This window comes from Festucalex cinctus, chromosome 6, assembly GCF_051991245.1.
Source record: "Festucalex cinctus isolate MCC-2025b chromosome 6, RoL_Fcin_1.0, whole genome shotgun sequence".
Taxonomy (NCBI): Eukaryota; Metazoa; Chordata; class Actinopteri; order Syngnathiformes; family Syngnathidae; genus Festucalex; species Festucalex cinctus.
The window spans coordinates 24,997,223-25,024,118 of NC_135416.1; the positions used below are offsets into that span (position 1 = coordinate 24,997,223).

Here is a 26,896-nt window from a genome sequence, read left to right on the forward strand (position 1 = left end):
TGCCTTGAATTTGTCTTGAATGTTTTGTTTTAGTGCATACAAGACATATAGAAGGCTATGGAAACAATAAAAGCGTTGTTTATTTCTTCTAAGTCATTTCATGAGCCCCTATTGGCCATAAACAACTATAAGGCTACTGAAGTTCAGACCACTGTAATTATTTTACCTCCTACATTGACGTTTACATGTGTGGAAGACAAACAAATTGTTGAGTGTGATGAGGTGTGGTTGAATTTGTTCTTGCAATAGTATTCAGTCAGGTGTTCATGTTATGATCCATATTTGTTTATTTTCGCATTTGGTTTTGCTTCATGTTGTGTCTTGTTTTGTTGGTTCAGGTCTTTCTCATTATGGTATTGTGTCCATTGTTTGTCAGCCTTTGTCTACCAATCAGATCCTTCAGCCACTTTTGCCGTGTCCAGGTGTTTTTCATTATCCCGTTGCTTTTCTTGTATTTAGTTCCTGGTTTCTGTTTCCATTTTGTTTGCTTTCGCTCCTTATACTGTTTAGTAGTCTTGTTAATGTAAGTTTAGTTTGAGTGTTGTTTGTTTCTTTGAATCTGTTTTGTGTATTACTTTATTTTTGATAGTAAGCCTAGTTTTCTTTTTATGTTTTGTTGATTAAACATTTTTGTGAGCACACCTGACTTCCCTCACTGCTTCCTGCATTTGGTTCCACAACCCCCTGCATACCTGTGACAGTTCATCTCTCCGAGAAAAGATGATTTGTTATGTATTTCGAATCGATGCATGGAGCACGATACGATCCAAGAATCATAAATTTTCAACTGGAACAATTTGATTTTGTTTGATACAGCTGGATTATCATTCAATTTGATATGATACGGCTGTAGCTGTTATGTTTATTAATATGTAACAACAGCACTTCAATGTCCAAACTATTTATCTTAATTAAATTAAAGAAATAACAAATCATCAACATCAAACCGATTTAGACCAATTTATACCTGATCTGCATCTCTCATAAAAGGTGATTCGACATATATCTCAATCAATGGGGTGCGGTAAGATTCATGGATGGTGCATTTTAAAACAATTCATTTTGGTTAAATTAAAAACAATTTTCTGATTCAAATCGGCTTTTGTTACACATCAAATATTCACGTATTTCTAGTTATAAAATCAGATCCAATGAAACTCTTAACTGTCATTTTAATTACACACAATATTTTCAAAACCACAACATCAAATCTAATATAAACTGGATTGATATCCAAACATTTGAACATCCAAATAAGGCTTAAAAACAACTGTAAATCCGGCATATTATATTTGTTTTTTTTGTTTTTTTGTTATTTTTGGAAAAATGTGCAGCCATCACTCTCATACAACTGTGTTTTTGTTTGCGTGTGGGATTAGTTACTGCTTTACATGCTTGCGTGATGGGAAAATGTAAGACAGAAAAACACTGATGTGATACACTAAGAGGTGAGCTTTTGCATTCAAGTGAGGTTCAGTGTTTTTTTTGTTTTTTTAAACCACTCCACAACATTATATCCTTCTAAAAAAAAATGAGTAGGGCCAATAGCTGTAGTGATCCCCAGAGATTCTTCCAACACCCTTTGGTCTCCCAAAGTGTGACCAGGAATCATAGAAGCAGATGATAAACTCATGGCTGTATAGCAGCAAAAGCAGAAATGATGAGTATGTGAGTGGGAGTATGAAAGTGGGAAAAGAGCTGTATGGTATTCTCACATTGTTGGAACGCAGGGAGACCCGGCCCCCACAACGGGCACAGAATTTGGTTTGGCAATAGGAGCACAAGTGACCACAGCCATCCGCAAACTTGGTCTTGCGGCAGATGCCACAGGTGGGCGCGTCATCCTTCTGCTGTGTCTGCTGACGCCTTGTCTCCGCCCCGATGCGACGCACCTCCTGTTTATAGCTCTCAAACTGCTGGTGCAGTGTTCTGTGAGAAAAGGAGAGGAACTTTTTGTAAATTTGGAAAACTTTACAGGGTTCCTGTTCAAACTTCCTCATGGATAAAAGTGAGATAGGTTTTAGAATAGCTGAATGATTTACACAAAAAACGAAACAAAATTGAGTACATGTGAGCGGTCATTGAATGCACCTCGAGTCTTGCACCGAATGAGAGTGAAGTAGATTTTTTTTGAGCAGCTAGCGCTCGCTCGTGCCATCCAACTTCAGAGTTACAGGTTAGCTGTATACCCACACGTTTCTCGTTGTGTGTAGATGCCAAAAGATGAGTTTAATCAGTAAAGGCCTCAGTATGCTTCTGCGAGAGGCTCGTGTGGAGGCGTTACGGCGTAGCTCCGCTCGTGCGTTTGCCTTCCTACTTGTGCGCAATACACATCTGTGTCTGCTGGAGTTTCACGCCAAGTCCCGCTGTCGCTATGGCTGGGACGCCACAGAGTGGCAATTCCTCTGCATTTTATGACGGATTCAGGAAGTTCAATTTAATTCAGAAACACGAAACAAAGCCGGGGGGAGAGTAAGTTCATCACCGTGGCAATTAATTATTGCCAATTTGCACCGGTGTCGGCCGTAAACTCGCCAAAACACAACAGCCATGCGCTTAGCGAACACAGGTTTGTTTTTTTTTGTTTTTTTTAAGTTATTGTTGTTTTCCGCCTCTCGTCCCAGGCACATATCCACATGCACAGCCGTGGTCTCCGAGCAGGAAGTCCATTTGCGCCGCCAGTTGCCTTCACGGAAACTATCTGGGCGGGGGGCGGGGAGAGAGAGAAAAAAAAAAGAAAAAAACGCCATCGAACGGACCAATCAGAAGCGAGCTACGCCCCGCCATCTACGGCGTTCAAGGATTGGCGACGTGTGCACCGCAGCCGGCCACGAGCGACGCGGCACTTAAAATTCATGAACGCCCTAGATCATGTGATCTACGGCGGTCATCAACGCGAGAGCAAACGTGGAGGCATAAATTAGGCTTTAGAAGTAATGCTGTAACTCTAGATAGTTATAGAATCTATTAATCTATCAATTGTTTATTCGACTAATCGGATTCATTTTAATTTTGCATTAAATGTATTGCAACAACATTTTTTCCTCTTTATTAACCAGTGATTGGTGGTTATTTTTTGTACTCCATATTCAAATGGTAATATTTAAAAAAAAAAAGAAAAAAAGAAAAAAAAAGGATAATTTAAATGAAAAAATGCCTTCAAACGATTACTCGATTATTAAAGTAATTGTCTATTAATTTGATAATCGATTCCTTGTCCATGAATCAATTAATTTTGACAGCTCTACTTTAAAGTGTTTATTGTACATTATAGCATATGCGGCTGCTCGTGTGTGATGTCACGTCAGTTTATGCTAGTTCCTAGTTTCGGCTACATTAATGATGTTTCATGTGAGTGTGTATTGTTTATATTGTGTTTAGTTATTTAACGACTGAATAGAATGACGGTATAATGATGTATTTGCTTATTTGATTATTGAATAGCAGAGGTGACACTCCGTCGGGAGTGTCTGTCAGTCCGTTACAGATGGAGCACCCGTTTTTATTGGAGAATGACGACTGACAGAATCCCCCACCCATGTCTGTCAGTCCTAAAATAGTGGCGACAAAAGCGATGATGGAAGCGTGGTTAAACTAGCATGATGGACTGACAATTACAGTTTGGTTCAGCTTGAAAAGAAATGACCGACCGACGATGCGACCCAGCTACCCAGGCTGGTGATGAATGATGGAAATTTTGTAAAATGCCCACCTCTGTTGGACTGATTTGCTAAGATCCCATTCAGCAGACACTAAATTTGAATGTTCACTCTAACAGACTTGTACGTTTTGTTGTACTGTAATGCTTTACTTCGATCCCAAATGGCAGGTGCACTCCCGTTAACAGATTGCGTGTGCTGTTCGCAACAGGTGTCAACATGGTGGTACCCTCATATTTAAAAGATGATTTTGTGCTTTAAGTAATGTTTGTTAGCATGGCACATTTGGGAAGAGAAGCGCACAATTAAATTTGGGGGCATATGACCCCATTTTCATTTTTTTGTCATACTGGAATAAAGTGTAATTAATTGCACATCCACAACAGTAGATGGCAGTGCCACTCTCAGTTATTTAATTTTCATGGAATTATCTGATTGGCTGTTGGCTAGATAAAGAGATTAAAGATTCTTGACATCACATAGCTCCTGACATCACATAGCTTAGTTGAAACTAGATGCTATCAGTTCAAAACAGACACTTGACACTTTTTTTTTCTTTTTCTTTTTTTTATGTTAATAAGGATGCAATGTTTTGCAAAGGTGTGCTCATAACAATTTAATAGACATATACTATTTATAGTCACGGCAAAGAATTGGGGGATGGGGGGCTGTCACAAAATGTTTTCTTCTTCTTGGGGGGTCCAAAAAAAAAATCATTGAGAAGCACTGCTTTAAAAGAAACTTAGGGCCATCCCTAAATAGCACATTACAGTACAGCAGTCTGTTTAGATATAAATAAGAATTATTGAACATTGGAATTTTGACATACCTCATAAAAATGTATCCATACATAATTCTAATGGAAAAACAACATGATAGCTACGTTATTAACATGACCTTTGACCACACACAACTATCTATACTGCCAATGGGAACCGAGGGCTCAGCCAAGTCCAAGCACCATGGGAACAGCTGTCAGAAACAGAGGGTTCACAGTTGGTTGTCATGGTAACATGGTGGCGTCAACTGCTCGGTGTCAGCGGGTGTCAGTACACCAGCTGTTCATGTTCTTAGAGCCACATTTTCCTCATTCTTTTATACTGCTTACAGCAGATGAAGCGGCACTAAGCAAATCTTTTAGTTTAAAAAAAAAAAAAAAAACAGCTGTGTAAACAGGCGCCATCAAATATGAGCTCCACAGCAATCCTCTGAAAATATTTGGATTAATTCATATTCTAATGTTAGAACTCATCAACGGGACTTTATGTTGGAAAAATGTCTTTCAAAACTCGGATAATGACTTCCATTCAATACTACATAAAACATGTACAATATATGACTTCCGGGATGACAATATGTAATATATGCAAGTACAGTTAGGGCCAAAAATATTTGCACAGTGACACAATTTTCATGATTTGGTCTCTGCATGCCACCACATTAGATTTAAACAGAAACAACTACAATGGAATGGAAGTGCAGACTTTAAAGGGATAGTTCGGATTTTTTGACATTAATCTCTATTTCATCCTCACCTCCAGTGGTGTGCGATCATCACTGACTTACCCCTGACAACGTTCTGTGACATGAGTTCTGGTCTGGTTTTGGTCGAGAGGAAAATAGTCCGGCAAGTTAGCTGGGATCAAGTAAATAAAGCATTTTTCTTCTGAAAACAATTTGTGTTCAAAAGTGTGATACATTTGCATCACAAAACTTCGCCCTAAAAAAAAGTCAGACTCCATTACTGCCGGGCACTATTTTTCTGTGTGGCGCCCTATAGACAGCTGATCCGCACGCCTTCCGCCTTCGAAAAGACAAACAACTTGTAGATTAGTTCGAGTCTATTAGCTGTATGTGGGGCGCAGCGCAGTGATATGGTACTAAAGGACTGTTTGATTTATACTCCTTTATGTGAAAGCACCAGAACATAACCGAGCCTTCTCCATGTTTCACAAAAGGAACAGTGTCATTAAAAAAAAGTGAGACTGTAATTTGCAAAAAATCATATTGACAAGGCAAAAAATTTTGAGGAGAAAGTCCATTGGACAGATGAGAGAAAACGCTTTTCAGAAAAGCCTATCAACTCAATGTTCATACTGTAGATGCAAAAATGAAGCATGCCAAGAAAAGAACACGAACTACATGAACTACATTAATAAACACATTTTCAGTCTTTGTTTGGTGTAAAATATTTTGCTCGCACACTACCTTTGCTCACATCCTGATGCCCCTGGTTAGTATGGACTCAATTTCAAGCTGCATTTCATGTTAGACGAATATTGAAACGGTAGGGGAACAAGTGACAAATGAAAGCATGAATAAAGAATCACAATGGAGAACGTGGGACAGAGACCAATGGAAGACAGGATCCAATGCATCCAGAGCCTCTATAAATAACTTGTGAGCGCGAGATGCTGTGACTATCGCGAGACCGGTAGCGAGACTGGGAAAATCTAACATGGCGGCGTCCTGCTGCTAAAATAGAATTAGCTTTATATTTCTAATTAAACCCGAATTTAACGATTAGATAAATTCGATTTTTTTCTTTTCTAAGAAAGATCGGAAATATTATCCAGTGTGGACGACCTCGAACGCTTTATTGACGATTATTTTTATAGCTGCGCGATGGATGATCTGGCGGCTAGTCGTGATAATCCTTCGAAAAAAAGGAAAAATGACTCGTCAACAGATATGGACGATTTAGTAACCGCCGACGTATCGGTGAGTATGCTGGATTCCATAAATAAAAAACTTGACGTCCTCTGTCTTATCCGCGAGGACGTCAAAGAATTAAAGGCAAGTTTGGAATTCGTTAGCCAACAGGTAAGCGATCTCCAACGAGATAATTCCGAGCTACGCTCCTCTCTCGTCGCTGTCACAGCCGAGTTGGAGACGATTAAAAATGAAAATAAAATGCTAAAGGAAACGGTCTTAGATGTTCAATCCCGTAGTATGCGGGAAAATCTAATATTTTCAGGTATATCCGAAAATACCCCAGATAATCCAGAGAGCGAGATAAAAAAAATTATGAAATTATCGCTAAAGATCCCACAGGAGACGGTAAATAATATCTCTTTTCACCGTGTACACCGGCTCGGAGCTCGTAAGGGCAATAAGCCCCGTCCTATTATTGCTAAGTTCGAACATTTTAAACATAAAGAATTGGTAAAAAGTAAAGGACGGGAGCTCAAAGGGACATCTTTCGGGATGAATGATCAATTCCCAAGAGAGATAAACGAGCGGCGAAAAGTACTGTTTCCTATAATGAAACAAAATAGACAGGAGGGTAAACGGACTTCGATGGTCGTTGATAAATTATATATCGACGGCCAGCTATTCCGAAACCCAACCTCGACCCCTTGGCTGTTCTAACTGATAATTGGTAGAGCCGAGTATTGTGTGATTATTTGACGTATGTATATGTATGTGTATGTATATGTGTATATATGTATATATATGTATATGTATATGTATATGTATGTGTATGTATATGTATGTATATGTATGGATAATGGGTTACGAAACTGAGAATATGAATTCATATCATGTATAGGCTATATAATAATGGTGATAATGATAATAATAATAATAATATAAAAAATATATTCTTAAAAAAATAAAACTAATAATAATAATAAAAATAATAATCTCGCTTAGGTCACTATTTACTGGTGTATTGTTATGTTGAATCCCCCACAGATTTCCTTCACACTCACTTCCCCCCTCGTTTCTTCACTATTATACTTATCTACTTGTTATCTCTCTCTTTATATAAATTATATAAATTGCCTAATTACTCTTTTGCTATCCTACAATATGTTAATATTAATAAGCAGCTTATATAGATGTATACATAAGACTGAGTCTATATTGCTTGTATGCAGAAATTAGTTCTGGTCTCCTGGAATGTGTGTGGCGCTCGCTCCCAGGCAAAAAGAATAAAAATTTTAGACCATCTCTCAAAATTTAAGGCAGATATTTGTCTCCTACAAGAAACCCACTTACAAAAATCAGAAGAAAAATTATTTATAGATAAAATTTTTAGTCAAGTTTACTCTGCCTCCTATAATAGTAGACAAAGAGGTGTCTCTATACTTATACATAAGAATTTATTCTTTACTCTAAATAATATAGTAACAGATTTAGAGGGCCGATATATTATTATCCAGGTAACTATATTTAATAAAGTATATACAATTGGTAATTTATATGCCCCAAATAATGATGACCCGGATTTTTTCCATGAATTTTTCTCTCGGTTACTCGATTTAGCAACAAATTCTACTATTATTATTGGAGGTGATTTTAACACGGTCTTAAACCCGTTAATAGATCGTTCTAATAATACGATATATACAAGGCGATTACGATCCGCTAAAGTAATAGATGAGTATATGGAGGATTTTGGCCTCAGCGATGGCTGGAGACTTCAAAACCCAACTAAGAAGGAATTTACTTTCTTCTCTGCAGTGCACCGATCATTCTCAAGAATTGATTTTTTCCTTACAAATAATTCTATTGTTGATAAAACTGCTATAAAAATAAATTCTATAATTATAAGTGATCATGCACCAGTCTCCCTCACTCTACAAATTGACTCTACCTTTAAACTTCCCCCGATATGGCGTTTTAACATCTCATTACTGAAAGACGTAGAGTTTGATAAAATTATTAGAAGGGAGTGGGCAGATTTTTGGGAAATAAATGACTCTCCAAATATATCTCCATCTCTTCTCTGGGAAGCAGGGAAAGCGGTAATTAGAGGGAAAATTATATCATATTCACCTTATAAAAAGAAACAGGATCAAAAATTAGAAAAATACCTGGAAGATAAAATTAAACAACTAACGGATGAATATGTATTAAACCCAAATAATCAAATATGGATAGAACTACAGAATATAAAAATACAGTTAGATAACATGTTATCTAAAAAGACAGAGTTTATAATACAACAGTTGAGATATAATAATTTTGAACATAATAATAAATCAGGTAAATTCCTGGCAAATCAACTTCAACGGAATCGGGAAAAATCTCTTATAACGGCTATTAAAGATATAAATGGTGAATGCACACAATCACCAGAAGAAATTAACCATATTTTTTATAACTATTATCGAAATCTATACTCAGAAATTAATAGACCTAACCCTGAACATATTGAGGTATTCCTAAATAGCTTAAATATACCTCAGTTATCTATTGAACATAAAGATATTCTAGATGCCCCGCTTACTATAGATGAGTTGTATCGTGCTTTAGACAGTATGCCTAATGGCAGAGCACCTGGTCCGGATGGCTATCCGGCTATATTTTTTAAACATTTCTGGTTAATGTTTGCTCCATTATTTCTAAGAGTAGTAACTGAAATTAAAAGTAAGGGTGATATACGTCAAGATATGAATATAGCAGCAATTAAACTTTTATTAAAGCCAGAAAAAGACCCCACCCCCCCGTCAAGTTACCGACCGATATCACTAATTAATACCGATATTAAAATTATCGCTAAGGCCTTGGCATCTCGACTAGAGACAGTAATCTCGACATTTATTCATAGCGATCAAACAGGTTTTATTAAAGGTCGTCATTCTACTAATAATATTAGGAGGGTTTTTAACTTGATTGTCTGTATGTCACAGTGGTATGATAAAAAGGCAGTTGTTATTTCGCTGGATGCAGAAAAAGCCTTCGATAAAGTTAACTGGTCCTTCCTCTTTGCTGTCTTAAATAAATTCGGCTTCGGGGAGTCATTCATTCAATGGGTCTCAATATTATATGATTCTCCTAAAGCTACAGTTACTACTAATGGGATTACATCACAGAGTTTTACTCTACAAAGGGGAACAAGACAAGGGTGCCCAATGTCTCCTTTATTATTTGCTATATTTATTGAGCCGCTTGCATTAGCTATACGTCAGGATAGACGGATCCAAGGAATCCACTCCGGGACAATAGAACATAAAATTAATCTATATGCCGATGATATACTACTCTATTTAGAAGAAAATGCTATCTCGCTAGGGGAAGCATTTAACTTAATAACTAAATTCTCTCACTTATCAGATTACTCTATTAACTGGACAAAATCAACATTATTACCTATTACAGAAAATTCATGGAATCCTACAAGTCAGGATCCACACTACTCCTTTCCTACAGGTAATTTAAAATACTTAGGTGTTAAAATTTCACCAAAGTTAACTGAATTAACTTCTTTAAATTTTTTACCATTATTGGATAGTATCCGTAGTGATCTGGAGCGCTGGAATAATCTTCCGATCTCTTTAATAGGACGGATAGCTACTATAAAAATGAAAGTTTTACCAAAGATTAATTATTTATTTTCAATGATTCCATTTAAACCTACGTCTAACTGGTTCCAATCGCTGGACTCTGCTATCATAAAATTCTATTGGAATAAAAAAAAAGCCAAAATTAGTCTATCTACTCTTCAGGAAAGTAAATCTAAAGGAGGTTTAGAGGCACCAAACTTTATGTACTATTATATAGCTAATCAACTACAATATCTTGTGCTATGGACACAACCCAACAGAGATACTAACTGTTGGTTGGAATTGGAGCAGAAGGATTGTAATAATCTTAGACTGTTAGATTTACTCTTTATTACAAAATCAACAAAACAACATAATTGTTTTAAAAACCCAATGATAGCCGCCACCCTGACTGCCTGGTGGAAGGCATTAGAAATTACAAACTCCCAATTGGCGCCCTGTGGGCTCTCTCCCATTTGGCATAACCCCGACTTTCAACTTAATAATCAGTCGTTCCATTTAAGCTTATGGGAGCAGAAAGGAATTACACACCTTCATCATCTTTTCTCAGATAATAAGTTTATATCGTATACAAACTTGGTCCAGAAATATGAAATAAAAAATGGAAATTTCTTACATTATCTGCAAGTTAAAAATATGGTTAAGAAACAAATCCCAACACTTCAGGATACGCTCCAACTGCCTGTCTTAGCTAAAGATATTATAAAGCTTTCTCCAACAACAATAAAGAAAATATCAAAAATATATAAGTTCTTTTTATACACAAATAAAACGTATTTACCGACTTTAAAATGGGAAAAAGACTTGTCTATAGTTCCGGAACCAGACTTTTGGACCCAAATCTGTGAAAATGTATTTAAAATGACCAAACAGACAAATTTGCAACTTATCCAATATAAGATACTTCATAGAACATATATTACACAATATATGATGAAAAAAATGGGACTCTGACTCCGACATTTGTCTCCAGTGCTCACAAAACACTGCCGATACTTATCTTCATGCTTTATGGTCATGTACTCCAGTGCTGCATTTCTGGACTAAAATCTTGGAAAAGCTCGCTGATATATTAAACTGTAGGCTTCCTTTATCTCCAAGATTGTGTTTACTAGGTGACTTAACAATAACTGAGCTACCATGTAAACAATCCCAATCTATATTTACAGCCCTTACTATTGCTAAAAAAATAATCCTTGTCAATTGGAAAAATAAACAATCTCTAAATATCGACCACTGGTTAAACTTACTAATAAATTATATCTCAATGGAAAAAATCTCTGCCTTAAATAAAAATCAAGTATCAAGATTTAAACAAATATGGTCTATCTACATAGAATATTTTAATCTTAATTTGGCAACTTAATCCTGCCAAGATTCTGCCTGTTAACGAGAGCCACCACATCGTTACAACTTCTGTTTTCGCTGCTTCTGTATTTGGTATTTTGTATCTGATTGTTTTTATTTTTATATAGTCAGGAACCTAGTTGCTGCTAGTGGGCTCGAGCATACCACACTATACTCACTAAATCCTTAAGATTTATTTCTTGTGGGCACTAAGCATCAACACTTGGTGTTACTGCATGCTAATTAGTCAATTTTCTTGACGCCGTCCCCTGTGGTCGGGCGGGGGTGGTTCTGCCCCCCCCCCCCCCCCCCCCCGTTGTCTGCTCGGTAGCGGTTGCGTCTTGGCCGCTCCATGGGCCCCCTGTGGGGTGCGGTGTTGGTGTGCTTTCCCTGGTGTCCGGGGCGGTGCCGTCCCGGCGCGGCCCGCTGCTCCGTGCCCGGCGACGCGGTTCGGGGCGGGTGGGCCTCTGGTGTGCCCCGTGGCTCCCTCTCCCCTCCCCCTTCCTCCCCCCCGTCGCCTCTCCCTCCTCGCTTCCTCCCGCCCATCCTCCTCTGCCTCCCGGTCCCTTTTCCCTTGTCGCCCTCCCTCCTCCTCCCCCCGCCCCCCCTCCTGCCCTGCAGCCGCCCTTTCACCTTCTTGTCGTCTTCCCCCCGCTTCCCCCTCCCCCCTTCCCTGTCTGCCCCCCGCCCCCTCCCCCTCCCTCTCCCTGGGCCTGGGGCTCCCTCCCCGGCCCGGGCGTCGGGCTCCGGGGGCCGGGCGGGGGTTTGAGGCCTGCCCCACCCCGGTAGAACTCCTGGCGCCCCGGGCGGGCTCCGGTGGCCGGTGGGCTGTCCAGTAGCCCTGCTGCGCTGGCGGTCCGCCTATTGTGGTGCCAGATGGGTGGGGTGGGGGGTTGGTGCTGGGGGGCGGGCGTGCCGCCTACACCCGCCGGGTTGGGTGAGGCCCCGCTGGTCGCTCCTCTTACTCACTTCACTAGTTTTGCACTATACACTTTGTAAATATACACATAGGGCACACAACACATTTCTTGGTGGGGTGGGGAAGGGTGGAAACACCGGCTTCACCCTTCAACTCCCCTCCAATTTTAATGCACTTCATGTCCAAGGGGAGGGGTGAGTTGGGGCGGGGAGCCATCAGATGGGATGGACTGCAGTGCCTGGCAGCGCTGTGGTCCCCCCCATCTGTGTCCCTGCCCCACCACTTTGTCCCTCCATTTCCTTTTTTAATGCACCACACATATACATATTCATTTTTTTAGGGGGATGCGGGTGGGGCACTGTGGGGGCCCGCTGGGCCACGTTCTGCGGCCTTGGGCTCGGGGGTGTGGGCCGGGGCTGGGGCGGGGGTGTTCCGGGCGTCTGGGTCGGCTCGCCGACCGGTGTCCGCTCGGATGGCTTGGGGGTGGCCTTGGTGCTGCCGCGGCCTGGGGATTTCGGGGGGGTGGGGGCGGTGGGCGGTGCTCGCTTTGCTGGACCGCGGTTGACGGCTTCTTTCTTTGGTGGTGGTCCTTATGCATGCCAGATCCGTCGCACCAGCATCTACTGAAACTCAACAGAAGTAGCCTCTCCCTCCCACAGCCCCTTGAATCAGTGGGTGCTGGTGTCTGTGGATCTCACTTTGCTTTATCTATCCTTCCCTCCTTCCTCTCTTTAGTTTTTCCTCTGGTCACTTGAGATCTCAATTTATTGGAAGTTTGAGGTTTCTGGGGTTGGCATAAGACTCTGGTTTTGTAACCACGCAGGAGGGGTTTTGTTGGTGCTGGATTTCACTTTGATGGTTTGGATGTACTGGCTTCTATGGATCTCACTTTGCCTTATCGATCCTTCCCTCCTTCCTCTCTTTAGTTTTTCCTCTGGTCTCTTGAGATCTCGCTAAATTTGCTGGAATTTAGAGGCTTCCGGGGTTGGCGTAAGACTTTGATTTTGTAATCATGGGGAAGGCAGGAAGTGTTTGGTCGGTGCTGGATTTCACTTTGATTTATCTTTCTTTTCTCTTTATTTTTTTCTGACCTTTTCTCTGGTCTCCTGACCATTTAAACCTCACGACTCTGGCAAGATTCTGAAGTACCTGGTTAAGGCGAAGGGTAATGGGATATTTATAAGGCTTTAGGTGAATTAATGAGTATAAATTTATACGTATTTGCACGCACAAAAAAATAAGAAAAAAAAACAACAAAAAAACAAAAACAAAAAAAACACTTGTGAGCAGGAGGAGATGATAAAAAGAGGATAGAAACAGGATGATGGGAAAAATGAGAGGGAGAACAGATAGAAACACAAAGATCATACTCCTATAATCCTGTTTTAAATACTTTAAGCATGTCTGTATCATGTGAAAAAGGAATAAATAGAGTTTAAGAAACCACAGTGATATGCTGAGGCTTTAAAACGAGGGTCATTATGTCTAATAATCTCTCTTCTTCTCAATAAAGGTAAGGACCCCCTAAATTGCGAATCATATCGGCCAATAAGTTTACTCTGCTGCGATTATAAAATTTTGACTAAGGTGCTGTCCAGCAGGTTGGAGTCAATCATACACACAGCGGTGCACCCGGACCAAACGGGCTTCATCACGGGGCGACATCTTTTTGGTAATGTTCGTAGGCTGTTTAACATTATTTACTCCCCCGGAGTGCCTTCCACTGCTGAGGTCGTACTGTCTCTTGATGCCCAAAAAGCGTTCGACCGGGTTAAATACGACTATCTATTCCTATTCCGACATTTAATTCATGGGCTAGATTGGGGATTATACATGTTGAGGATCTCTATAAAGAGGGGCTATTTATGTCTTTCGATCAGTTGGTGCATGAGTTTGGCCTCCCTCGCTCACAATTTTTTAGATATTTGCAAGTACGAACTTTTGTCAAGAAATATTTTGACTTTCCTGTACTTCATTCTGATAAATGGCTGGATGAGTGGCTGCGGGTGGATCCGACACAAAGAGGTGTGGTGAGCATGTTATATGCCGGTATCCAAAGAATGGCATCACCATCTCTGGCCCGAATTAGGGAATCTTGGGGCAACGACATGGGCATGGAAATCCCTGACCATTCCTGGCAGTTAGCAATTATGAGAATACATTCATCATCTTTCTGTATCAGACACGGGCTCCTTCAGTTTAAGGTCCTTCATCGGCTACATTTATCTAGGAGCAGGTTAGCTAAAATCTACCCAGATACAGATCCAACTTGCATTAGGTGCCGCCAGTCTCCAGCCACTCTCTGCCATATGTTTTGGTCATGCCCATCTCTATCGCAATTCTGGCATTCAATATTTGAGACCTTTTCCTTTATGTGCGGCAAAATGATGAGCCCCAGTCCTCTGACTGCGATTTTTTGAGTAGTTCCTGACGAACTCACTGTATCTGCTGCCCAATCTGATGCTGTGGCCTTCTCCTCTTTGCTGGCTCGTCGCCTTATTTTATTTAACTGGAAGTCAGCCATTAGTCCATTACATCAACGCTGGCTCGGAGATGTGATGGCACACCGACAACTCGAGAAACTTAAATTCTCTACTAGAGGCTCGGTTCAAAAATTTTAGAAGGTCTGGCAGCCATTTCTGGATTATTACAGTAAAAAAGCCCCGGCAGTGGACAACTAAGTTGGACAACTAAGCAGTTATTTATTTCAGCCAAGGAACTTGTTGGCAAATGATGTGATTGAATTATTTTTCTTTATTTTGTTGTCGTGTGTTTACTTATTCTTCTTATGTTTTTTGGGTGGGTATGAGAGGATTTTGTGTGTATTTTGTTATTGTTTGTATGGTTGGTGCATAAATGGTTAAAATTAATAAAAAGAATTTGATATATATAGAAAGCACAGTGAAGAGCAACAGATGTTTGGTTTAACAAATGCAAACATCAATTTTTTGTGTGTGTTTGCTTTCTGCTTAGATATTATATTGACTTTCATTGCATTTCCCTTCTGTCGAAAGATTTCAAATGTTCACCTCAGAATGCAAGCAGAACTAGAGCTGCGAGCAGATATAAAGGGCCCTCGCAACCTGGGCCACGTTGGGGTACTTGCACGTCGGGGTACTGGCATGTTGGGGTACTGTCAAATAGGACAAAGACCATCTAAAATGTTTTTGACAAGCCTTGTGTGCAAAGTTGTATCAAAAGGCCAAAGATGGTGCGCAATTCCCAAAATAAATTCAAAATGGCGGACTTCCTTTTAGGTTTAGCATACGGCTACAGAATACTTTTTGTAGGTCTTAGGCTAATAGGTATGCCTCCCAGTTTTCACAAATCTAGGTCAAGTCATCTTTAGTTATATAGTGCTTGAATCATACAATCGGAAATGCTCCATAAAAATGCATAGCGGGCGCTATTGAGCACAACGTTGGGTTATTTGCACGTCGGGGTACTGGCACGTTGGGGTACTGTTACATGGAACAAGGACCATTTAAAATGTGAATGTTTTTTCCATGCCTTGTGTGTGCAAAGTTTCATGAAAAAAGCCAAAAATGATGCATAATTCCCAAAATAAAATCAGAATAGCGGACTTCCTCTTTGGTTTAGCAAATGGCTACATAATACTTTTTATAGGTTTTAGGCTGATAGGGGTCTGTCCTAATTTTCACAAATCTAGCATAATCATACAATCGGAAATACTTCATAAAAATGTCTAGAGGGCGCTATTTATTGCAAATTGCACAAAAAATCTCTAAAAATTCATGTTCATGACAAGTCTGATGTGTGTGCAAATTTTCACGAGTTTTCACACATGTATAGATAAAAAAACAAAGCAGCACTTTACTTTGCAAACAATGCATCGCTATAGCAGCAGCGTGCGATAAAAAACTTTCGATAACTTTGCATCTTAAACATCTTAAGATGAAACACACCAAGTTTGAAGACGGTCGGATGAATTTTGTAGGAGGAGTTCGTTAAAATATGACCCCTAAAAAAGGCCACAAAAAAAGGCTACAAATCCCATCGTAAATCAAAATGGCGGACTTCCTGTTTGGTTTAGCAAATGGCTCCAAAAGACTTTTTTTGTACATCATGGGTTCTTATGTATGCCTGCAAATAATCATAGCGCTAGGTGAAACGTACAACCGGGAATGCTTCGTTAAAGAGGAGTTTTGTTTTTTTTAGCTCAAAATGTGATGCCCGGCCCCTGGGGGACTTCCTGTTCGGTTTAGCACAGGGCACCAAGAGACTTTTTTGTACACCGTGGGCTGTTACATATGCCTCCAAATTTTCGTAGCTCTAGCTGCTTCGTACAACTGGGAATGCTTCATTAAGCAGGAATTTTTTCCTTTGCAAACTGTGCATGCCACGACAACAGCGTGCGACGAAATAAAAAGCTTTCAATAACTTTTCATCTTCAACATCTTAAGATGAAACACACCAACTTTGAAGATGATCAGATAAACTCTGTAGGAGGAGTTCGTTAAAATATGACCCCTAAAAAAGGCCACAAAAAATTGCTACAAATCCCAACGTAAATCAAAATGGTGGACTTCCTGTTTGGTTTAGCATATGGCTCCAAGAGACTTTTTTGTACATCCTGAGCTCTTATGTATGCCTGCAAATTATCATAGCGCTAGGTGAAACTTACAATCGGGAATGCTTTGTTAAAGAGGAGTTTTTTTAGCTCAAAATGTGATGCCCGGCCCCTGGGGGACTTCCTGTTGGGTTAAGCACAGGGCACCAAGAGACTTTTTTGTACATCTTGGGCTGTTACATATGTCTACAAATTTTCGTAGCTCTCGCTGCTTCGTACAACTGGGAATGCTTCTTTAAGAAGGATTTTTTTCCTTTGCAAACAGTGCATACCACGACAACAGCGTGCGACGAAATAAAAAGCTTTCAATAACTTTTCATCTTCAACATCTTAAGATGAATCACACCAACTTTGAAGATGATCGGAGAAACTCTGTAGGAGGAGTTCGTTAAAATATGACCCCTATGAAATCGCCAAAAAAATGGCAACACGTTCCAAAGTAAATCAAAATGGCGGACTTCCTGTTGGGGTTAGCATATGATTCAAAAAGAGTTTTTTGTACCTTGAGGGCTGTTACGTATGTCTTCAAATGTTGGTAATTCTAGGTGAAACGTACAGCCGGGAATGCTTTATTAAGTAAGAATTTTCAAACGCAAAATTTGATGCCCCGCCTCTGGCGGACTTCCTGTTGGGTTTAGCATATGGCACCAACAGACTTTTTTTGTAGGTCATAGTCTGTTACATATGTGTACCAATTTTCGTAGCTCTAGATTAAACGTACAACCGGCAATGCTTCGTTCAGTAAAAATTTTGAAACTGTAAATTTGATGCCCCGCCACCGTCATATAGTATGTCAAAAACTTTAGATTTTTTACCATGATGTTGTCCCAGGTGTTGAGATGGTACAGCCCATGTTTTAAGTCAATCGGGTTAACCGTGTAGGAGAAGCGGGCAAAAGTATGACCCCTGTAAATGTGCAAAACTGGGCCAAAATTGGACATTTAAATACTCATACCTCACTTCCTGTCTATTTTAGGGTACACATATCAAAGAGGTTTTTGTTCATCTGGATGTGCTACAGGTGCCACACAGTTTTCGGAGCCGTAGGACAATCGTAGCGGGACAGGGATCCGTTAAACCTATGTAGGTGGCGCTACAGAGCCATTTTTCTGTTATCATGTATGGCAACTTTAAAATATAAAATTTTTCGCCAGGCCTGATGTGCGTGTAAAGTTTGGTGAGTTTTCGTTCAATAAGAAGAATTCCTACAAAAACAATAGGGCCTCGCAGCGGAACCGCCGCCGGTGCCGCCGCTGCTCGGGCCCTAATAAGAAGAATTCCTACAAAAACAATAGGGCCTCGCAGCGGCACCGCCGCCGCCGCTGCTCGGGCCCTAATAATAAGAACAATTCCTACAAAAACAATAGGGCCTCGCAGCGGCACCGCCGCTGCCGCTGCTCGGGCCCTAATAAGAATTCCTTCAGGAACAATAGGGACCTCGTAGCGGTCGCTGCTCGGGCCCTAATAATAATAAGAATTCCTACAAAAACAATAGGGCCTCGCAGCGGCACCGCCGCTGCTCGGGCCCTAATAAGAAGAATTCCTACAAAAACAATAGGGCCTTGCAGCGGCACCGCCGCCGCCGCTGCTCGGGCCCTAATTAAAGCACCCAGATGGCCAGGCTGTGTCTGTCTGGCAGGCAAGAAAACATAATAAGCTGTTCTAAGGACTCCCAAATCATTACCAGGGCAAATTCCCCTTTCCTCCACCGTGCAAGAAATAAGATTGTCACTAACAGAAGGACCACAGTTGGTACTGGTGATATGCTTGCTTGCTTTCTTTCTTTCTTTCTTTCTTTCTTTCTTTCTTTCTTTCTTTCTTTCTTTCTTTCTTTCTTTCTTCCTTCCTTCCTTCCTTCCTTCCTTCCTTCCTTCCTTCCTTCCATCCATCCATCCATCCATCCATCCATTTTCTTCGCCGCTTTTCCTCACAAGGGACGCAGTGGTGCTGGAGCCTATACCAGCCGGCTTCGGGCAGTAGATGGGGTACACCCTGAACTGGTTGCCAGCCAATCCAGGGATATGCTTTCTTTTTTTTTAATAGTTGCAAGAATGGTCAGAAAAGTCACAAAATATTGTGACAATGTCTTTGGCAACACAGAAGACAAGTTGCTGCTCTTATTGGTAGACGTGTACGTCAAAACAAAAACAGTGCATACTTGACATTTTAGTTTGACTTCTTAAATTCTGCCGACTGTGGAAGGGCCAGATGTGGCCCGTGGAAGCTGCCTTGCCCAGATGTGTTTTAAGTCTTTAAAGGACCGTATTTTAAGACCTTCCACAGGTAACTAGTCTAGGCCTACCTTTGGCACAATCGTGATGCAATTTCATATGAAACATCAGTTATTTTGGTAGCTATCTATCTAAGCCGGAAGTATGCCTCCCAGTTCACTCAAACCCTGGTTTTCCCTGCGTGGCTCCTGCGCCTGCGTTCATGATGTAATCCATCCGGCTGTTACCTGCATTACCCACGAAACGGTAAATATGGAAGAACGTATTATATTATGTAATAAAGGATCAGGCAAGCTAGCAACAACTCTTTAACGGTAAATGGAACTTCATTTATATAGCTTTCTTCCCCCCTTGCAAGGCCCTCAAAGCACTTTACATTTTTGACTACCTATTCACCTCCTGATGACACAGCATCAGGAGCAATTGGGGGTTCAATATCTTGGATATTGAAGTATCTCAAGGATACTTCGACATGGTCACAATAGGTCGCTTACACATGTCGTCACTTCCGCCACGGATTTGTTGTCGCCATCCTGGGTGGTCTCCACCTCCACGTAGTGATTCGTTCAAACACGTATCACGTTTGTTGTCTGCGGTTAAAATGGCACATTGTTGCTGCATTATTGGCTATTCGAACAAAGCCAAGGGAGAAAATGGTCGGTCTTTCTTTTCCGAATTCCGAAAATAATTAGGAACCAGGGCCTGGAGACAGAGGAGTGCGGACTCCGGAGGGAAGTCGTTACTTTGGGCTCGTGTGTGCAGCGATCACTTTGTGAGCGGTAAGCTTGTTTACCTTTATTTAATGCATGAGGATTAATAACGTTTCGACCGCCCATATATGGGCAAGTTGCTTATTTTTTGGATTCATGAGCAAGCAAGTTCGGTAGTACAAGCTGGCTAGAGGACGTTAGCCGAAAGCTAACATCGAACATTTTCACCCAAAGTAGTGCCAGTGCAAAGTGTTTACTGCCGAAATTGGATGGATTAATCTTGGGCTCTTAATGCCGATAACATGTTTTTTGGTGGCAAAATGTAAACTTGGAAAAAAGAGACAGAAGGGGGTGATGCAAGAAAACAGACCCCCGGACATCATGCTAAATAACTTATTCACGGCCACCCTACTGCGGCAAAATAACCAGTCTTTCCATATTTTATTTGTTTATATATTTGTTTATTTTAACAGGTCGCCCTGCGCCCGTTTTTCTGTCCAATCATCCCGACTGGGCTCCAACATTAAAGTTGGGTCCCAAGTTACAACATCTATGTCTCAGCCCAGTCGGTGCCAAGATATGAACGTGCACAGGAGAGACAAGCAAAGAAAAGACGACTCGAAGTGGCAGAGTTTGTTGCAGTTATGCAGCCAGATGGCTCCAGTAACCTGTACCCTCAAGTACTGCTGACCCCGGGTTTTCACTGGATGCGGTTGCGGTGCGGTTGCGGTGCGGTGCGTCTTGACTGCGTGCTCCGGACGGGTCAATTTTTTTGTCAATCCACACCGGCTCCGCACAGCTGCGGTCCGGCAGCTCCGTCGCCGCCCACTTCCCAACGTGTCTCGCGGGACCGCGCGCGCGCGATCATGTGGCATTTCACAACGAGAGGTGGACTTCTTTTTATTTAACATTTTCTTCTTCTTCTGCTATGAGATTCCATGCAGCATCCTTTTTTTGGTTGTCCTTGTAAAGTATATTAATAACGAGAGTCGGGTCAGTGCGGGTCCACTCTTTATTTCTGTCTTCCGCGTCCGGCTGCCGCTCAGTACGGCAAGCGAGACGGGCACAACAAGCAATCGCGAACATCAAACTCACAATACATTACAGTCCTTATAAAAAGGATGTGCCGTGTCATATATTATGTGTGGTTTTCCACCTCCAATATAAACCTCTCCTCTTCCATGTTCGCTGGTGTCTAAACCGTGAATGAGCACATGGCCGGCGACGCCCACGTCACGTTTTGCTGAAAAACTTGTGAAATAGGAGCTGGCGAGTGTTTTATTCTGAAAGGTAACCGGAAATTTATTTTGAAACTGCCTCGGTCTTCCTGTCCCGCTCGATGTGTTTTGTGCTAGCTTGCCCATTTGCCGGAGGCCTACCGCTGCGGCGTCCGGCAAAAATAGAAAATAGGCTATCCTTGCGGAAGGCTTGCGGCACGCCGCAGGCCTTCCGCAGTCGACACGCAACGCACCCGCAAGCGGTGTAAACTGCACCATTCGAATGAATGGAATCTAATTGCTTGCGTCGCCGGACCGCACCGCAACCGCACCGCAACCGCATCCAGTGAAAACCCGGGGTGACATCATTGACTCTGGTATGCCACTCAGAATTCATTACATGATATATTGTATGCATGAATGAATGTATGTGTTTATGTTTGTGTGTGTGTACACGCACCTTATATTTTAGACATTTGGAAGTGTTTATAGAAATAAGTATTTGCCTGTAGCAATGTTCATACATTAAAAAATGCAACAAAATGTGTAAATTTCTTTTACACTGACAAAAAAAAAGGCTGGTTACAGGAACAGTACTATATTAAACCTATTACTGGTACCGTATTTTTTTTGTGATCTTTTTTTTTTTTTAATTTTATGTCTTTAGGGATCTCATGCCAAACCGACTTGATTGCCAATGACATGATGGAAACGAAGGCGAGCATCAAAGCATTGGAGGAGGACAACATGTGACTGTTTGTTTGGAGCTAATAAAGGCAGCGATTATACAAATTCTATTGTTGGGTTTGTTTACAAAGCTATACATAATACAAATGACAGGATTTGACTCAATGTGCAATATGGTCCCTCTTAAAATAATGGCATAAATCTCTATTATTTCTAAAAACACAAAAAATGAAGTGAATAATGATTAGATGTAGTATTTTCACGGATAAAATTGAACTGTTAATTAATGTAGTTTATTTTAGCACAGGTGCCTACTATCCTGAGATATTTACATAAAAAATATATATATATATATATATATATATATATATATATATATATATATATATATATATATATATATATATATATATATATATATATATATTCATTCATTCCTTACTGCTTATCCTCACGAGGGTTGATCATTTGTGTCAAAATATTAGGCCATTATTTTAAGAGTATGACGGTATGATGTAATGTTGATGGGGTACGCAATGACTTTCATTATGCTATGTACAGAGGAAAAAGTTGCTCTCTTTTAAATTTGTTTAATGTAAGACAAGTACCAGTACTGTGTTACAGTTTTCCCAATAATCCTTGTTTCACACTTGTCACAAAACCACTGTCCCTTTGGCAGTCTAGATTGGCACACTTCAAGTGATATCATTTGATTTTACAATCTGCTGCAGCACAAAAAACTACTTTACTCCGCGTCTTTGAAGTACATGAGCAAGTGGTAGGTGACAGCGGCTGAGCAGGAACACTGGAAGTCCACTGCTGATCTAGTAAATGCTCTCCCGAGCAGTTCAGGTAAGGAGGGCTTTTTGGAGAGAAAAAAACTGGCTTTTCCAGCTGGCCAAAACGAGCGATCCGGGTGGACTCGCTCAATGTAAATATCACACTTTGTCCACACCACAAAGTCGCAGAAGTCCCGTCCAGCTAAACTCATCTGTGCCTGAATCTGAAAATATTACAAACATTGTAATGAAAATATGAAACATAGAATTAAATAAGAAACTACAAAAAGTAAAGCCATACATACCTGGTAATAATATTGGTGTTGTCGTGACAAGTGATGGGAATTGTTGCCATCCGGCACCAGACAGAAATTGGGTGTTGTGACAGCCTCCTTAACCGTGAGATCATAAGAAAAGCTGTCGGTATGCTCATTAGTTACCATGAACACGTTTTATTGTACTGGAAACTGAAACTAAAAATACGTCCTCTGAGAGTGGTTAACCTTAACCATTTAGAATAAGTTGATTAAGTAACATGTAACTAGTGAAAGGGTAGCATTAAATTTAATTAAGCCACGGGGAGGCTGTGCATAGTTATTTTATTCTTATACGCTCTGCCATATTTGCCTATTATAAAATTGTTAGAAAAACCACATCAGGTAAACCCAGCTGTGCATGTAAACACAATGATAACAGGAAGCCTGAGACAAATCAACATTTTTGTGTGCAGAATTACCAACACCATGTGGTTTACTTACGTGCAACAACAACAGTTTCTTCTGATGCGATGTTAAAGTTTACACTGTATCCACCCGCTTACAAAATAATTGTAAGCCTCCAGGGATTTGTTGGCGTGTTATGGAGCATGTTGTCAACACGAGGTAGTGAAAGATGTCCAGAGAAGTCACATTTGGCCAGCAAGCTTTCTACGTCAAAAAAAATCACCCTTGGTCAAGACGTAATTAGGATCAATCCCGCCACACAGAGACACCTTCTGCCTGTATCGTTGTTTTTGATCTTCCGGTAAATCGTGAAAATGACATCAGGTTGATACGCTCTACCGTGTAACTCGCGAGTGTATGGCGTTAGATTTGTGCCACAATTCCGTGCGTAACAAAATGTGTTTCGTACGTACAAAATGTGTTTCGTGCATAACAAAATGTGTTTCGTACGTACAAATTGTGTTTCGTACGTACCAAAAATGTGTTTCGTACGTACAAAATGTGTTTCGTGCGTACAAAACAGTCCTCGCGCACGCTTGCTACGTCTCTCCTCAACACGTACGAAACTTTGATTTACGCTTGCGATGCAAGGGTCGAGGCGTAATATTTGTGCCACAATTCTTAACCAATCAGGAGTCGGACAGGAGAGCAAATCCTGATTGGCTGTTTAATATCCAATCAGGCAGAACTTTGACAACGTGTCGTCAAGCCGCGTTGCATCATGGGCGCTTCTTCGATTTTTTTTGTTTTTTGTTTTTTGTTTTGTTTTATTTACTAGCACTCGGTGCTTTCCTGTTTGTATTTTATCTGCATTTCTGCTGACTTTTATTTACTTAACAAAGGTTTTGTTATATTACGGGGTGAAGCAGCTCCCAACTGCTTTCCTGCTTAGCGGAAGACAAGTTTTAGCCCTCATGGGACCGTTGGATGACCGTTGGGGGGGACGCTAACTTCCGAATCGAAGACTACTTTCAACATTTTCATTACGGTAAGTAGCATAAAAGTAGCATCTTTTAACTTGGCCACTATCACACACAGGCTTCCAAGACAATCAAAATTGTATGTAATAGTTACATACACGACATTGGCAATTGATGTGCATAGTTATGATGAAGAAAAAAAAAATCGCCACCCCCTTTCTTTATTTTCTTATGCATTTTTAGTGCCTAGTGCCACCAAATGTATATAGTGTAACTAACAGACAGAAAAAAACATGGAATGTCCAAAAGCACTGTTAACACAATGCCATAGTTACTGATTTTTAAGTACGTTAGTGATATTGATTAGAAAATCGTGGAAAATTACGAGATATCAGCTCTTGAATTCAATTCCCGAGTTAATTTTGTTGTCATTACCTGTATACTTGTGCACATAAATGCCATCTCAAACAAATCACTAAAGCAGCCTTTTACCACCTAAAAGACTTCGACAGAAGGGTTGCATGCTCCATACCAGAAGAACCTGACTCATGCTTTTATTTCCAGTAGACTTAATTATTGCAAAGGTCTTCTGACTGTTCTCCCTCAAAAGAGCATCACATTATAGCTGCAGAGGTTATGAAGTGGTTACCCTTAGTTGTACTAGACATTTAACATGAGCAAGAAACTGTAGAAACATGGATGGTGACATTGTTTTCCCATAACTACATGAAGATGGATGGATATGATTGTTTCACGTTTTACAATTAATAACCTTGAGCTTTTGTTTGTTTCCAATTTACCAGGTAAACCAATCCAGATTGCGCATCGTTTCTATATCCGGGTCACAGTCATCAATACGATGTCTAAGGATAGAGAGTACAGCTGAGATGGATGGGACGGCGATGGATGGCTCCACAATAGCAGTCTACCATGCCTACTGTGTGTAAAACTTGTAATAAAAACTGCAAAGATGCACTGTAACTGAGGACGATTCATTTGATTTAAAAACAAAATGTAAAGTTTGCTGTTTGTTGATCGATAATGCATCATTAAGTGTCAATTACAAATACAATGTGTAATATATTTTCATCTGTGGAACCTCTTGGGTCTTGCATTCTCAATACATCATCGTGAGTACAGTACTCTGAGGTCTTCTTGGTCAATGATGGGCAAATGTGCAGTGTGTGCACTTCCGCACTTTAATCTTGAAACCATAAATGTGTCATGTACTGCATTGGCACTATACCTGCAATAGTATTTTGGTTATTGTTTACAGGTTGTTCCGAATACAGTGTGTGTGACACTTTTTATTTTTCTAATTGTCAATGATACTGTTTGCAAGACACATTTAAATAAGTTCAGTAAAAGTGTCGACAACTTACAGGAGAAAAAATATTTTAAAAATGTTTGATTTGGTATGCTGCAAAACAGGCCATTACAACTATTCGAACTTCAAATTATGATAGTCCAATGTTAATGTTGTCATTCTTCAGGAGCTCTTGATTTCTCTGCTGTCAAGCTCAAGCTTCACGTTCTGACTCTTCCTACAGACATTTTAATGACTAAGTCAAATTGGTCTCATCAGCTGGCTCAAAAACGTCAGGAATTAGGGCTGCACAAAATTGGAAAATCATGCAATACGCGATTTTGCTGAATATAGCAATAGATATTGCAATATTTAATATGGATCTAAAGAAATGACTGATGATGATTTTATTATCTAATGAACAAATTATATTTCTCATGCAGTAAAATGTATTCAGAGTTATTTAATTGTAATGACTTCAATAATGTTCAACTAGTGGATGGTGGTGCACATTTTAGCAAGTGGCTGACTGGTCAAATTCAGATAAAAGCATAAAATTCCATATGAAACTTATTGCATGTCTGGTATATGCATATTGCATGGGCCAATAGCGCGATATCAATATTTTTTCCACTCCACTTCTTCATCTTCTGCTTCTCGTGGTGTTTTTGACACTTCTGTTGTGGTGTCATCAGGTGCATTCTGGGTCCTTTGTCATCTTTGTTGCCTGGTAATAAAAACAAAACCCAAGGTTAGCGCTCAGATTTTTAATTGTCTATCTGTTGTTATGGAAAAATGACAAGATCAACCATGTTTCTCACATTAGTAAAACAATTATTTTGGGCAAACATGTTTATTTCAACAGCTGCTAGTCATGGTGTATGGTTGTCTTGTAACCAAAATGAATTCAATTCTTACGTCAATAACTATGGCATTGGACTGCCAAACACAGTGCTCTTAGGTATTCAATGTTTTCTATTATTCACGATATACCTTTAGTGGTACCAGGCACTAATTACTAAAGAAAAATGGATGGTCTAACATTTTCTTTTCTACTTCTTATACAACGCCACTCATGATGGCATGCATTGTTTAAGATTGTAATGATAGTAGCACGATCAAAAGAGGACAAAACTATAGGATTTACTGACTTAAATACAGTACAGTATTTTGTAACTTACCATAATTAAAACGTAAGTAGCAGGTTAGCCTCTTCTCTTTTTTTTTTCTTCTATTTTATGCCGTCATCCAACATCACCATGAGCGCTAAAACTTGTTTTCCCTCCTTCTTCCGCTAAGCAGGAAAGCAGTTAGGAGCTGATTCATCCCGTAACATAACAAAACTTCTATTAAGTAAATAAAAGTCAGCAGAAATACAGACAAAAATTCAAACAGGAAAGGACCGAGTGCTTGTAAATAAAAAATAAATAAATAAAAAAATCGAACAAGCGCCAATGATGCAACGTGGCGTGACGACACGTTGTCAAAGTTCTGCCTGATTGGATATTAAAC

The 26,896-nt window shown here is 40.3% G+C and overlaps 1 protein-coding gene and 1 long non-coding RNA gene across 26 annotated transcripts in view; both read right to left on the reverse strand.

The window, feature by feature from the left end:
• rims1b (regulating synaptic membrane exocytosis 1b) overlaps positions 1–26,896 on the reverse strand; it is a 148,401-nt gene that overhangs the window by 93,579 nt on the left and 27,926 nt on the right. For all 25 annotated transcript variants that reach the window (XM_077523854.1, XM_077523832.1, XM_077523836.1 and 22 more), the window contains exon 2: positions 1,716–1,929. In XM_077523854.1, the coding sequence (XP_077379980.1) occupies positions 1,716–1,929 (214 nt within the window). The remainder of the gene's footprint in view (positions 1–1,715; positions 1,930–26,896) is intronic.
• LOC144020408 (uncharacterized) lies at positions 25,373–26,791 on the reverse strand. Its single transcript, XR_013283871.1, has 2 exons — positions 26,566–26,791; positions 25,373–26,111 (listed from the first exon to the last, which is right to left on the reverse strand). It is a non-coding gene; the product is annotated as an uncharacterized LOC144020408 (long non-coding RNA).